Source organism: Marmota flaviventris, chromosome 2, assembly GCF_047511675.1.
Source record: "Marmota flaviventris isolate mMarFla1 chromosome 2, mMarFla1.hap1, whole genome shotgun sequence".
NCBI lineage: Eukaryota > Metazoa > Chordata > Mammalia > Rodentia > Sciuridae > Marmota > Marmota flaviventris.
In genome coordinates this window covers 32,616,638-32,630,069 of record NC_092499.1, presented here as the reverse complement: position 1 = coordinate 32,630,069, position 13,432 = coordinate 32,616,638, and the positions used below count along the sequence as shown (strand labels likewise).

Below are 13,432 nucleotides of genomic sequence, written 5' to 3'. Positions count from 1 at the left end.
GAGCAGCTGAAGGTGGGGGAGGGCAGTAGGGGGAACCTTGGGGGTAAGGGAAGAGGGGAAGGGAGGACTTAAGAAAAATGAGGATGGGGGTTAATATACACCAGACACAGGAATAATTCCCCTCTTTCCTTCTCCTCTCTTTTCATCCCCTCTCCATTCCATCTGCTACAGCAACAGCAGGAGTCTATCCTTCTCAGCACTTGGGATACTCCACACCGAACATTCCCCTTTCCCACCACTTTTGGGTACCTGAAAGTGCCTGGATGGTACACTGACCCTTCCTACCCTTTTAAGCAAGTGTGTGCAGATATGTGGGAGTCAATGGGCTAGGGAGACTGTGGCAACCAGGAGACAGGAAGGGGCGTGGAGGAAAGCTTCTGTGATCTCAGTGGTTATGTGACATCACTGCTGGTTCCAGCTGTACCCCTGTCTTAGGAGAAGGGCTTTTGGTCTCTTTACCTTGCACGCTGAATTGAGCAAATTGCCAACCTTCTGGCTTGTTCAGATTTTCATCATTTCAGCCTAGTTCTGGGTCCTGATCAAAGTGCCTGGTGCTCTGCCCCACAATAAAGGGCTGAGGAGAGCCCAGAGGAGGTGTCTTAGCTTGTTCTCACAGTTATAACCAAATATAATCTAGTCGTCATATAAATAACAGAAATTTATTTCTGGAAGCCAGAAAGTCTAAGATCAAGGCATCAGCAGATTTAGTGTCTGGTGAGGGCTGCTTTCTTGTTCATAGATGATGCCTTCTTACTGTGTCCTCACACCATGGGGTGAAGGAGAAAACAGCTCCCTTGTTTATTAGGACTCTGCCCTTATGAAACTTAATCATGATACCTGAAGGTCCCACCTCCTAATTTATCACTTTAGGATTTAGAATTTTAAAATATGAATTTTGGGGGTTCATAAACATTCAGATAATAGTGATAAATGAAAACAGGTTGACTCCAGTCCACTCTGTGCTTCTGTCTAGTTTGTGTAGTAACAAGCATGGAGAATCCCACCAGCTTTGGCCAATCAACCTCAAACTCAATTTCAAAGGGCTCCGGGTGTTGGACCCAACAGGGAAAGAGTGGGGGTCTTGGTGTGTAATAGACAAGAATATTGTCTCTAATCTACTTAAAAGAGTGGAAAACTATTCTCTAGTACCTATTCTCCAAAAGGTTGATCTTATATATATACATACTTTTTCCTAAACTTTTTCGTGTTTATACCATCTGCTGACCACTGGATCAAATTTCTAGTGAGGGTGTGACCAGACTTCACACTTCTTCGAATTCCATGTATGCGGTAACTGCATATAGCAGGTGCTTAAAAACGGTTGCTTAGTTGAATGTATAGTTGAATATATAGAATGTACTGTCTTTGTTGGGACAATTACCCCCAGATCTGTCTCTGAGCAGTCCAAATAGGAAAGAACCCTCTGAAAGCTCTTCCTTCTGCCTGCAGCAGGCTGAATGGGACCCCTAGGCATGGGAAGCAAATAGATCTCAGTGGAAATTTCCCACCTCCTGCCTGGCCCAAGCCCCTGCCTAGGCCCCTTATCAGGTTCCCCCTGAGTCATCCTGACCCAGAGACGAATTTAGATGCTGGAACCTTCAGGTCTCTCCCTCCCCCACTCCAAGTAAGCTGACTTTAGATAAATCAAAGAAAATTGCAGGCAAAATTCTTGCTCTAAGTTCTCTTTCTACTGAAGTTCCATCATTGCAGCTGAGATCTTTGTCTTCTGTTCTATGCCTCTGAAGCTATGACCCTAATTTTAGCAGACTCTTCCGTGTCTAGGGTAGTGTTTAAACAGCATCCAGAGACTTGAGGGGGCTAGGCAGGGAGCCATGGTGCCAAGCTTTTGTGCCAGTTTCTACAGAAAGAGTTATGAAGGGAATGGGAGAAAGAAACAGGAAACCTAGGGTCTCCAAATCCAGGAACATAGGAGCCCCCTGGATATGGGGGTTTTGAAGCCTGGGTTTGAGCCCAACCAGTTCTCTTACTCTGGGTCCCCTCCTCCCTCTTGGCATCTCCTTCTTTCCAATAGACCTGCCAAGTGGGGATGAAAGGGGCATTGATGTTCCTTGGATGGGAGGGGGTTGCCAGTGGTGAGGGAAGTGGTGGGAGGGTGGTTCCCAAGCAGGAGGGGGAAAGCAGTTTGGGGGTCTGGGGGGGCAGTCTATGCTGGTGTTGCAGTTGGCAGCTCGGGTTCCATTGGCCATTGTTTCCAACTGGCTTGGTGCCCAGCCCCCGAAATGGCAGCTCAGGAACCAGGCTGAAGGGGGATGGGGTGGGGATGATCCTAGGAGGGAGGGTAGATAGAAGGGGGGGGGGGGGCAGGTGGGGATAAATTCAATCTGTTTTCCTTTTGCATAAGACAACATTGGCCACATCAACTATCCCATTCCAGGCGACATTCCTCTGAGGGGCACAGGGAGGGTCCATCTATGGTGTGTATGTGTGTGGAAGTATAGAGTGACAAACCCACCCAAGCACGGAGAGTCACGGCAGTCCCTCAGACACCATCTTGTAGGGATTGCGTTCAGCCAGTCTGAGCCGGTCTCGCCCTCCTTTCCTGGGCCGGACTGGGAGTGGTTAGCCACAGGGTCTCTTGGGTCCCAGCCCGGGACACTGCGTCCTCCCCAAGCCCCCACTCCACCCCCGCAGGGTTAACTCCACCTCCGCCCCTGTTTACCCAGGAGTCAGAGCCCTTGGGGGTCCCCGGCCCCTCCTTCAGCAACGCCCTCCCTCGTTGGGGCCTTGACCCGGGAGTCCCTGTTGGCCATCCTCTCTCCCCTCCAGCGAACACCCTCTATTTATAGCGGCCCCCAGCATTCCCCGCCCCCGCTCCTTGTTGTCCAACTTCTCACAGAGCAGCCGGAGAGCAGGCGTCGGACGCAGCAAAGAAAGGAGGTACTAGGACCCTGGGCACCCGGGAGTCGAAATTCCTGCGTCCTCGACGCCCCCAACCCTGCTCGGAGCTGGCACATCGACCCCTCCCAGCCCGCGAGACCCCATCCTCTTCAGCGGCCGGCTTCGCCCTCCTCCTCCTTCCTTAACCTAGCTCTCTGTTTCCAGGGGGCGGCAGTTGAAAATTTGGGGTGCCAGTACCTTGTAGGTCTCCCTCCACCCAACCCATAACTGAGTCTAGGGGCGAAGGGGGCTAGAGTACCACAGGCAGATACAGGCCATGGATAGAGGCGGTGTCGAGAGCGGGCGTAGGGATCCCTTGCAGGGTTAAGGGGTCCCCACGCACGCCCCACACCGCTCCTTGCGGGGGATGTTGTGTGGAGCGCAAGTGGAGCCTGGAAGCATCCCCCAGTTTGCTTTCCTCGCACTCCATTCTGCCCCAGCACAGCCCCTCCCTGAGCCGAGGACAGTCTGGGGCGGGGTAAAGGGGGGTGTGTTTACTGGGGGTCTGGGGCGGATCTGCTGGGAGCTGTCGGCCCGAGGGCGGGCCGGGGCGGGCCGGGGGCGGGTCTGCGGGGAGTCCGAGCCGGGGCGGGCCCGAGTCAAAGGCAAGTGAAGGTGGAAGCAACCGCGGCGGCAGCAGGTAGGGGGAGGGGCAGGCGAGGGGCCGCCGGGCCTGGAAGGCGCCCGCCGGGCCGGAGGGCGGTTTGATCCCGATTTATTGAAGCTGGCGGCTCCGGGAAAGGGGCCCCGCAAGGAGGGGGCTGCTGCGCACAAAGGCGGAGGCTTTTGCGAGCCGACGGGCGTGTTTGGGGTGTGCGAGAGATTGTGTCCACGGTGCCCGACGCTTGGCGCCTGCAGCCCAAAGGTGTCGATCCTCACGCGGACTGGCAGCGTAGGGACAGGCTCTGGGTGCTGGGCCCGGCCAGTGCCGTAAATCCTACTCATCCCTTCCCAGCTGGCGCTTGCCCTGGCTCGCCGTCGGGGGAGGCTGGGAGATTATGGGACCGCCTTCCCCACCCTCCCCTTTCTCCACTCACAGGATTTACAGAGGGCCGGCTGAAGGCTGGAGACTTTTTTGTTTTTAAATGGTGGAGGGAAACCCTCATCTTAAACGAGAGCTGTCAAAAATTTTGGGGGTCCCCTACTCCCCCCTTTTAGTTTTCAGGAGGAGATTTGAGTAGTAACCCAGTGGGCCAAGGTCACACTGGTAGTGGCAGAGCCAGGGTTAGAATCCAGAGGTTTTGACAGATATGCTTTTTCCTCCTCCACATCAGCACTTCCTTCTCGCCAGCCCCCACCCCAGCCTGGGCAGAAGCCAGCTCCGTGTTGTCCTGCAGGTCCCTCCAGCCTGTATTGATTGAAGCCTAGAGAGGACGCGTTCTCTGGACTCAGGGGTAGAGATTGGGGAGGGTTAGTGACCCTGGGAGTCTGGGTCTTGGCTGATGCTTCCTGTCCCTAAAAGACCCAGCGTATGTTTCCCATGTCATTCACCTCGTGTAACTGTGTTTTCTCAGACCCCAGAGTCAGGAGGAGTGAGAACCCTGACCCTTAATCCCACTGAATCCAGCCAATAGGAGCCCAGTAAGTGACCCCACCCACAAGCTGTAAACTCCTTCTTCTGCAGGTCTGCCCTGGTGCTCTGCCCCTCCTGGCCCCTAATGCTGAATGTAATCAGGAGGGAGTCTTGAGTCTTGGGACAAAGGGAGGCATTGATTGGGTTGGATACTCAGGTCCCTGTGCTGTAGTGTCCCTTTCCTCAGTTGTTCATTGCTCTGACTACTTTTTTAGTCCCCTTTCCTTTGAGTTGCTGACCTTGGGCTTTAGTTGAAGGTTATAGTCCACCGTGAACTCTCATCACCCTACTCCTTTGTATGTTTAGAGTACTCAGTCACTGAGCCACGAGTTTCACCCTCTACCTAACTGGGAGTGTGGGTGTCCCCTAAATATAGCCTGGGAAACCAGAGCCACACTGCTGTTCCACTCTGGTATTTCCGTACAGGATAGGGGAGGGGTAGGGTCTGGAGGTGCCTGTATTAAGGGGCAGCAGTGAGGCTGGCAGTCTGAAGAGGAGTGGTGTCCTGATTCCTGTTCTGCACCCCCTTCTCCCAGGTGATCTGGAAATGGAGCTGAGGCAGGAAAGGTCCTATGGGTATCCTGGAGTAGTCTTCAACTCCTGGGTTCCTCTATACTTTGTATTCCAGTGCTGACAGGGGAAGCCCAGTGTTTGAGGAGGGGTAAAGGTGAGGAGGCAACTACCCTGTCTTGTTTCCTCACCCTGCCAGGCCACCATGGCAGAGCTTCAGGAGGTGCAGATCACAGAGGAGAAGCCGCTGTTGCCAGGACAGACCCCTGAGGCGGCCAAGGTTACTGGAGACCCTCTGGCTTCCCTGCCAAAATCCTAGCCCCCTAAGCATTCCCTTTGCCTCCTGGCTTCCAAGCCTGTGGCTCTCATTCTAATGCGCACTCCTGCTTCTCCACCTCCGCCCATCTCTCATCCCTTATGCTGCAGCTGGGACCCAGGTCCTTGTCTTATCACTGCACTAACCTTCATCCTTTCCTGTCTTTTTTGTCAATCTCTTTCTTTGGTCTTTGTTGGTCTCTCTACCTATGTGTGTCACTCCATCTGACTCTTCATGTTTGTGTGTATCTGTGTGTATCTGTCTGTATGTGTGTCTCTCCAGGAGGCTGAGTTAGCTGCCCGAATCCTCCTGGACCAGGGACAGGTAACAGCATGAGGGCAGTCCCAGGGTGGGAGGAGTGGCTGTCCTCTCCCCCAGGATCTAGAAAGGGCCCCTACCTGGTTTTCTCTTAAGTTCCCTTCCCCAGCTCTCCTCTTTCCTTCCTTCTTCTTCCCTTCTCAGAGTTCCCGGATGCTCTCCAATCATTCTTTTCCATCCTCAAACCCATCTCCACCATCATGTTGCCCTAAATTCCTGCTGATCCTATTTTTAATTTTGTTTTCTTCTCTCTGCCACCCCCATCTCCCTGATTTTGTGTAGCTCTTTCTCTGGCCCCTGTTCCTCTCAGCCTAACTCCTCCCTGATGGTGACCTGTTTTCCTACAGACTCACTCTGTGGAGACACCTTATGGCTCTGTCACTTTTACTGTCTATGGCACCCCTAAACCCAAACGCCCAGCGATATTCACGTACCATGATGTGGGACTCAACTGTAAGGACCTTTATTTTCTCCTGTTCCTCCTTTCTGGGAAGAGGCTGAGGGAAGGGTACAATTGTAGAGGGAAGAGAGAGTGTGGGCAGGCAGGGAGCCCAGGGGCTTGTCAAGAAATTCTCTCCTAGCCTGATTATGGCATCAAAGCAAGAGGGTGGGTGGGTTCTGATGTGGGGACACTTTGCCTGTCTGATTCTCTTGTTGGGGTGATGTGGGTTCTCTTTAGATAAATCTTGCTTCCAGCCGCTGTTTCAATTTGGGGATATGCAGGAAATCATTCAAAACTTCGTGCGGGTTCATGTGGATGCCCCTGGAATGGAAGAGGGGGCTCCTGTGTTCCCTTTGGGGTGAGAATTAACCCCTTACCCCTTTACCAGACTGTAAGGTATAGGGCAGGTGTGGGGAAGAATGGACCAGGGAGGAGGAAGGGAAGGCAGGGGTGATTCTGGCAGAGGATAAGGAGGGCACCTGAGATGGGAAGTGTGGGCACAGATTAGTATCTTAACATTCCTCTCTTCCCCAGATACCAGTACCCGTCTCTGGACCAGCTTGCAGACATGATCCCTTGCATCCTGCAGTACTTAAAGTGAGAGGCCTGGGGACCCCTCTAAACCAGAGTTCTCTTTCCAGTACAAGGAGGCCTTAGCAGTACTTGTGCCCACCATAGTTCCTGGGCTAAGTTTTAGTATCTGGTGTCAATATATTCTTTCTCCCTCATACCCCACCTTGATTATTGAGAGGAGTGTGGTGGGTTTGGAAAATTGACTATGGAATAGCCTTAGAGAATGGAGGAAAGTGGGGGTGGTCTGTGCTTAGCCCTGCCTCTGGCTGGGGAGGGGCTTCTTAGATCTGGAAGCTAGAGAGGAAGAGGTAGGGGTGACCTAATCACTGAGGAACCAGATAGACCTGTCTCTTCCCCTCCCACTTTTCCCTCCTCCACACACACCTGGTGAACTGCGGGTTCTCTTCGAGCCCTGTGTGTGAGTGAGTGGGAGAAGGAAGAAAAGGCCACACAGGCTTCCTTCTTTGACATACACAGGGAGATGCTGACTCCTGGGTTCTGTTCTTAGATTTTCCTGGGCACTATGGCTCTTGGCAACTCCAAGAACCTCCTTGCCTCTGTTTCCCCCTTCTGTTGTTCACTACAGTTGTGTCTGATTTTACCTCTTGCTAAGTTCCATTCTAGAAAGCAGAACAAGTTGAACTAGCTCCTAAGAATATACAAAGAGCTATGCATATAGGAAAGAGTGGTTGGTAGATTGGTAGATAGGTGTTTTGTCTCAAGATACTAGCTCTCTCAGAGGATGCTGGGGCTAGTCTTCAGAGATCTACACTGGCTTCCAGTGCCAACCTTGGAAGTGCTTTTAGCTCCTTAGTACCTTCCTTTACATCCCCCCAAAGAGGGTCCCTTGCTGTCCTCCTTTGTGCCTCTTAACTCAGAAAGGAGGGTGAAGAGTTTGAGGAGACTACTGGACTCTGACAGGTTTTAGACACCAGAGCCCATGAGACATACATTTCCTTTTTATAGTTTCTCTACAATAATTGGAGTTGGTGTCGGAGCTGGAGCCTACATCCTGTCGCGATACGCTGTAAGAAATAAAAAATTTCTAGGTGGGGAAAAGGAGGGTCCTTACCGATTAGAAGAATATTGCTTATTAGTGTGTGTTCACAGGAGGAAGTGGGGACAAGGGTGGGCAGTCAGGCCCACCTGAGGGAACCTCAGGATGGGTGGAGCTCAGTGGGAAAGGGATAAGGCCATGCCCTGTTTCTGATTTCTTTCCTTCTACTGCCCCTCAGCTTAACCACCCGGACACAGTTGAAGGTCTTGTTCTCATCAATATTGATCCCAATGCCAAGGGTTGGATGGATTGGGCAGCCCACAAGGTTTGGAAGACTTCTGTTTGGATGTCTAGGGTGGGGCTCCCCTTGTTTGGGCCTAGCTCTATGGAGCAACCATATGGACTCAAGCTTCACATAGAGGGTGATAGGTAGGAAAGTGAAGCTGTATCATTTGCCTGGTCTCTTTTCCCCATAAGGTCCTGAACTTGTTCCCCTGCCCTTTCCTCATAGTTAACGGGCCTCACCTCTTCCATTCCGGAGATGATCCTTGGGCATCTTTTCAGCCAGGTAGGTTGGTTGTGGAAGATGGAGGAAGTAGGGGGTCCAGCAGGGACTTGAATGCCTAGGATGACTTCTTTAAGCTGGTACATGATCTGGAGAAAGAAGAAGGCTTGCCTCTTATGCAGTGGTTGCTTGCTTCTCTTTTTAACCCTAAGTTATCTCCTGTCTGTCCTTCAGGAAGAGTTGTCTGGAAATTCAGAGTTGATACAAAAGTATAGGAATATCATTACACATGCACCCAACCTGGAGAACATTGAACTCTACTGGAACAGCTACAACAAGTGAGTGGGCTGTGTGTGTGTGCATGTGAGAGAAATTAATAGTGGGAACTGGGGGGCATGGGAGGTACAGAGGAGGCAGGGGAGTCTGAGAAGTATGCAGTGTGGGAGGAGGGCAGGGTTTGGTGTGCAGCTTGGGCAGCTCAGGACAGACCGAGAAGGAAGAATTGTGAGGCACTGTCCCCTTTCTTTTGTTTACCTCCCATGGATTTTTGGATTCTCGGAGATAATGTGATCTCTTGTTCTTGTGCCCTTCTTCCCTCTTTGCTGCCCTCTGATCAGGGATATAGGGCATAGGTGATCACAGCAGTTTTGCTTGGGATCTGCTGGCTCTCTTCTCCTTTGGTTTCTACCTTAAATTATCAATATTTGATCATAAAGAAGGAAGATGGCTTTCTCACAGAGGGAGAGCTTATATCTGGATGGATCGCATTGCCTGTCTAAAATTTCTATTCTTTGAACCCCTCTCTAGCCGCCGAGATCTGAACTTTGAGCGTGGAAGTGAAATCACCCTCAAGTAAGACTTAAGAAATAAGGCTTTGCCTCTCTCCCTGGATCTTCCCTAGGTGTTTGTATCCCTTACAAGGAGAGTTTTTGTCAGGGAATTTCTCTGTCATCTCTTGTCCCATTATATTTGGTAAAGTCTTCCCTCTTTGACTCTTCTTGGTGGGGTTAGCAGAGGGAAAGAGGCTGTTTTCTCTTTAGAGTCAGACATTTTTCCTGCTGCTTTGCTAGGAAGAGGTGGGTGAGGGAGTGTCAGGGGCTTACTGACTTCTCCCCAACTATGCCTGTAGATGCCCTGTGATGTTGGTGGTAGGAGACCAAGCACCCCATGAAGATGCAGTGGTCAGTAGAAAATCTGGGGGTAGTGAGGGAGAGTTGGGGTCTGAGGGTGGTGGTGAGAGGGGCAAACTACTCAATTTGGGACAGGGAGGTCAACTTTGGGGCAAATTAAGAATTTGATTCTTTGCTGGGGGTGGAGGCACATACCTGTAATCCCAGTGACTCAGGAGCTGAGGCAGGAGGATCATAAGCTTGAGGCCAGCCTCAGCATCTTAGCAAGTTCTTGGCAACTTAAGACCTTGCCTCAAAATAAACTCAGTGGTAAAGTGCTCCTGGGTTCAATCCCCAGTAAAAAAAAAAAAAAGAAAGAAAGAAAATGTACGTTAGCAAAAAAAAAAAAAAATTGATTTCTTTGATTCTTGGTAAGGAGGCACTGGGTAGGGGGCTGATAGAGAAGAGAACTGGGATTAGGGTCCTTGGGAGGGGAGGGGCCCCAGAGAGAGTGATCTCATTCATTCAGCCTTTTACTTACTCCAGGTGGAATGTAACTCAAAATTGGACCCCACCCAGACCTCGTTCCTCAAGGTAATTCTACTCCAAGCTCAGCCTGACTTCTGGCCCTCTGTCTGGAGCCATATAGCCTCTCTAAATTCAGCGTCTAAATCTATTTGATTCTTCTGCATGGGAGCAAGTAGGGTGAATGAAGACTAAAACAAAGGGACTGGAGTCAGGAAGCTAGGAAAGAGAGACCCTTTTCTACCTCTCTGTGTGGATCATTTGATTTATATGTATATCATTTTTTCTTGGTGGCTGTTTCCTGAGCAGATGGCGGACTCTGGAGGTCAGCCCCAGCTGACTCAGGTGAGTACCCTGCTGTCCATGAGATGGGGAAGAGGGCTAGGACATTAGTGGTTCTCACCCCACCATGGCCTTGGGCTCCTGCTGGGCCTCTAAGCTCACTGTCTCTCTCATCTTACTTCCACAGCCAGGCAAGCTGACTGAGGCCTTCAAGTACTTCCTGCAAGGCATGGGCTACAGTGAGTGTGGGGAGAGAAGCTATCATGAGGACAAGGGAGGGATGGGCACTGAGAGGGCAGAACCATGTTAGTAAATTCCTGGACACTCCACCATCTGCCATCAGACTCGTTGACTCTCTGGCCCCAGTTTGAACTCTGGTCTCCACATCAGCACCCCACACTGAGTTGCCAGTCTCCCTTCCCCACTACTTTCTGATTCCTTCTTATCCTTCTGTCTCCACAGTGGCCTCATCCTGCATGACTCGCCTCTCCCGGTCTCGCACAGCCTCTCTGACCAGTGCAGCATCCATTGATGGCAACCGGTCCCGCTCCCGTACCCTGTCTCAGAGCAGCGAATCTGGAACTCTTTCTTCAGGTCCCCCAGGGCACACCATGGAGGTCTCCTGTTGAATGACCCTTGTTGCCCTGGTGTGGGACCCAGCCCTCACCTCCCACAGCACTAACCTGGGAGGCGCATGAGGGCACTGGGCAAGGGAAATGGGCAGATCACTGTTGGGGAGATGACCTTGATCTTTGATTGCTACCCTAACCTTGACCTTTAACCTGTGATTTCCCCTAGCTCCTGGGAGAGGTGCCTAATATCTCTTAGGGACCCAGACCCCTAAATTATCCCCTCTCCCATTTTGGTGTTGTGGAGGAGAAGGCATGTATCCTCTCTCCTTGACCTAGTTGTCTGTAGATGAGGGATAAGAGGCTGTTGTGGCTGTCATGGTGCCTGGATTAGACTCCCTACTTATCCCATATTTGCAAGGGCAGGGGATTTGGGGCTGGGGCTCCATTCACCAAAGCTGATATGGCTTCTTATTAACTCCTCAGGGCCCTAAAGGGAATGGGCCTCAATGAATGTGTGTCAGAGGAGGCTAGCTGGTGGGTTAGTGGTCCTCAGAATGTGATAAAATGTCCAGCATATAAAGAGGAAGTTGGAATGGGAGATAGTGGCAATGAATGATATGATGGAAAGTCTGGAGCTGGGGGCAATGGGAAGGGGCCTGGGGCCATTTGGCTGCACTAACTTTGGTAGCTGTCAGTGTGTGTCTAGAGTGGGATGGGGGAGGAAGCCAAGCTTGAGCCAGGATGCTTGGGGCTTGGCAGAGGGGTGGGAAGGGCTATGCTGGGGCTCTGACCACACTGTGTTATTCGTGGAAGGTGGCCTCCTGTCTCCCACAACTTCTGCTGTGACAATAAACTGTAGAGAAATCTGAGCATCATTATTATTCTTGGTCTGACTACATCCTGCATCAGGCCTCTTTTCCTATCCTCTTCTTGCCCAACTCTTAAAATTCTCTTCTTAAAGTAACATAAATCATGGGGGGAGGGCTTATGTAACAAAAATACTTCACAAAATATGACTATATGGGAACTGGCCCCAGTTCCTGTAGAATGGTATTGTTTTTCCTATAATATCAAGTTTGTGAGAGAGGAATTACTTAGATCTCAGAAGACTGCCTTGTTAGTTGTGGATTATTACTAAAGGTAATAGAATTTCAGAGATGCCACCAAAATCATGATCTTTGAGGAAAAAAAGCAAGCTGACTGTCTGAGAATGCCTTGCAATACACCTTCCTGCAGGATCCTTGTACAGGTCACCCAGGGTCCATTATAGATGGTTCAATATAATCAGTAGAACAGGATTAATGAAGTTACTATAGGGCTTGGGCTGTTCATAGTTCATCCAATTCTGAAGACTTTTGGGAGGGTCACAAGGGGATTCATTCCTCTTGGAAATTCCTCTACCTTTCTTTGAATACAAGGGATCTGGGAGCTAGTTAGACTACATTTGTGATTCTCTAAGAAGCTTTTTAACAAATGTGAATAACAACCATCAGGAATTTAAACATCTTACTGCTATTGAAGGCTGATTCTTGAGCTCTTGAAGCACAAGTAAAACTGAGAAGGCACTTTATAGCATTTTTGGCGGGAGTACTGTGGATGGAATATTACAAGATCATATGAGTTTGCTTTATAGAAACCCCATGGGCAATTATATACTTTCATCATTTGATTGGTGCAACTTGGTTTAGTGATAACACACTGATAGGGACATGATATGTCCTTGATTTTTTTTCTTTCAGTGCTGGTTTTGAACACAGAGTCTTGCACATGCTAGGCAAATGCTTTACCTCTGAGCTAAACTCCCAGCCCTGAGTCTTTCTTGTTTGGTACCAGGGTTTGAGGCCAGGGGTGCCTGATCACTGAGCCACATCCCCAGCCCTTTTGGTATTTTATTTAGACACAGGGTCATACTGAGTTGCTTAGGGCCTCACTAGGCTGGTTTTGAACTTGTGATCCTCCTGCTTCAGCCTCCCAAACTGCTGGGATTACAGGTGTGCAACACTGTGCCTGGCCTTGAGTCCATTTTAAATATAGTAAGCCAGGGTTAGAAGTAGGGCAAGTTATGAAGATAACTATTGTTTGGACCATTTGAGCCCAGGGCAGGCAGCTAAGAGTGCTAAAATGCTAAACTGAAGAAAAACAGCAGGGTTGGAATCATTAGGGTCAACTAACTCCTAGGCAAAACATGGAAAAGGCAAAGAACTGCAGCAGCATTGGCCTTTACTAGTAATTGGTGCTATTGGGCATTATAGAAGGGAAGCCAGATGTTTTCTGCATATTCATCTGCACAAGTAACAGTGTTAGCCGGATAAACTTCAGAAATGGGAGTATATTACGTTTATGTGTAGATATGTATGTGTGAAGTGTATATATCCTGTAGGTGTGTGTATCAAATGGGTGGTCACTGTTTATATCACTCTACTAGATGTTTCTGCCCAAGAAATCTAAGAAGTAGAAGGAAAAATGCTTGCCAGCAGATACAAAGAGGGGGATTTGCTGTCCTTGACTGACCTCCCTGCTTTGTTGGTCCTAGACTTCTAGTCTAGCTCATGGAGACACAGTGCCCCCCTGTGTTTGGCATGGTCGGGTTTTTTTTTGGGGGGGGCACTTAACCACTGAGCAACCCTTTTTATTTTTCATTTTGAGACAGGGTCTTGCTAAGTTGCTTAGGGCATTGTGAAGTTGCTAAGGCTGGCTTTGAACTTGCGATCCTCCTGCCTCAGTTTCCAAAGTTTCTGGGATTACAGGCATGCACTACCATGCCTGGCTGGCATGGTTCTTAGTAACTTTTCCCAGTTCTCAAGTCCCTTCC

At 50.1% G+C, this 13,432-nt stretch overlaps 1 protein-coding gene across 7 annotated transcripts; it reads left to right on the top strand.

Moving 5' to 3' along the window:
* The first annotated feature begins 2,846 nt into the window (after positions 1 to 2,846).
* Positions 2,847 to 11,489, top strand: Ndrg2 (NDRG family member 2). Of its 7 annotated transcripts, XM_071607717.1 has the most exons (18): positions 3,507 to 3,538; positions 4,173 to 4,292; positions 4,413 to 4,479; positions 5,181 to 5,261; positions 5,580 to 5,621; positions 5,963 to 6,068; positions 6,295 to 6,415; positions 6,592 to 6,654; positions 7,597 to 7,657; positions 7,866 to 7,952; positions 8,139 to 8,195; positions 8,367 to 8,470; positions 8,940 to 8,984; positions 9,262 to 9,313; positions 9,788 to 9,835; positions 10,076 to 10,111; positions 10,236 to 10,287; positions 10,511 to 11,489. In XM_071607717.1, exons 4-18 carry the CDS (start codon positions 5,187 to 5,189, stop codon positions 10,675 to 10,677), a joined length of 1,116 nt encoding a protein of 371 aa, XP_071463818.1. In that variant the 5' UTR covers positions 3,507 to 3,538; positions 4,173 to 4,292; positions 4,413 to 4,479; positions 5,181 to 5,186; the 3' UTR covers positions 10,678 to 11,489. The 7 variants fall into 7 exon arrangements, with proteins under 7 accessions (XP_071463820.1, XP_027778147.1, XP_027778158.1 ...); XM_071607719.1 differs by lacking the exons at positions 3,507 to 3,538; positions 4,173 to 4,292 and adding an exon at positions 2,847 to 2,898; XM_027922346.2 differs by lacking the exon at positions 4,173 to 4,292 and having other exon boundaries at positions 3,458 to 3,538.
* Positions 11,490 to 13,432: the final 1,943 nt, after the last annotated feature.

Bases quoted from the DNA above. Each gene is read 5' to 3' on its own strand.
- Ndrg2 (XM_071607719.1), top strand. From the start codon at position 5,187: ATGGCAGAGCTTCAGGAGGTGCAGATCACAGAGGAGAAGCCGCTGTTG. The intron at 5,622-5,962 runs GTAACAGCATGA...GTTTTCCTACAG, and splicing joins TCCTCCTGGACCAGGGACAG to ACTCACTCTGTGGAGACACC. The intron at 10,288-10,510 runs GTGAGTGTGGGG...CTGTCTCCACAG, and splicing joins CCTGCAAGGCATGGGCTACA to TGGCCTCATCCTGCATGACT.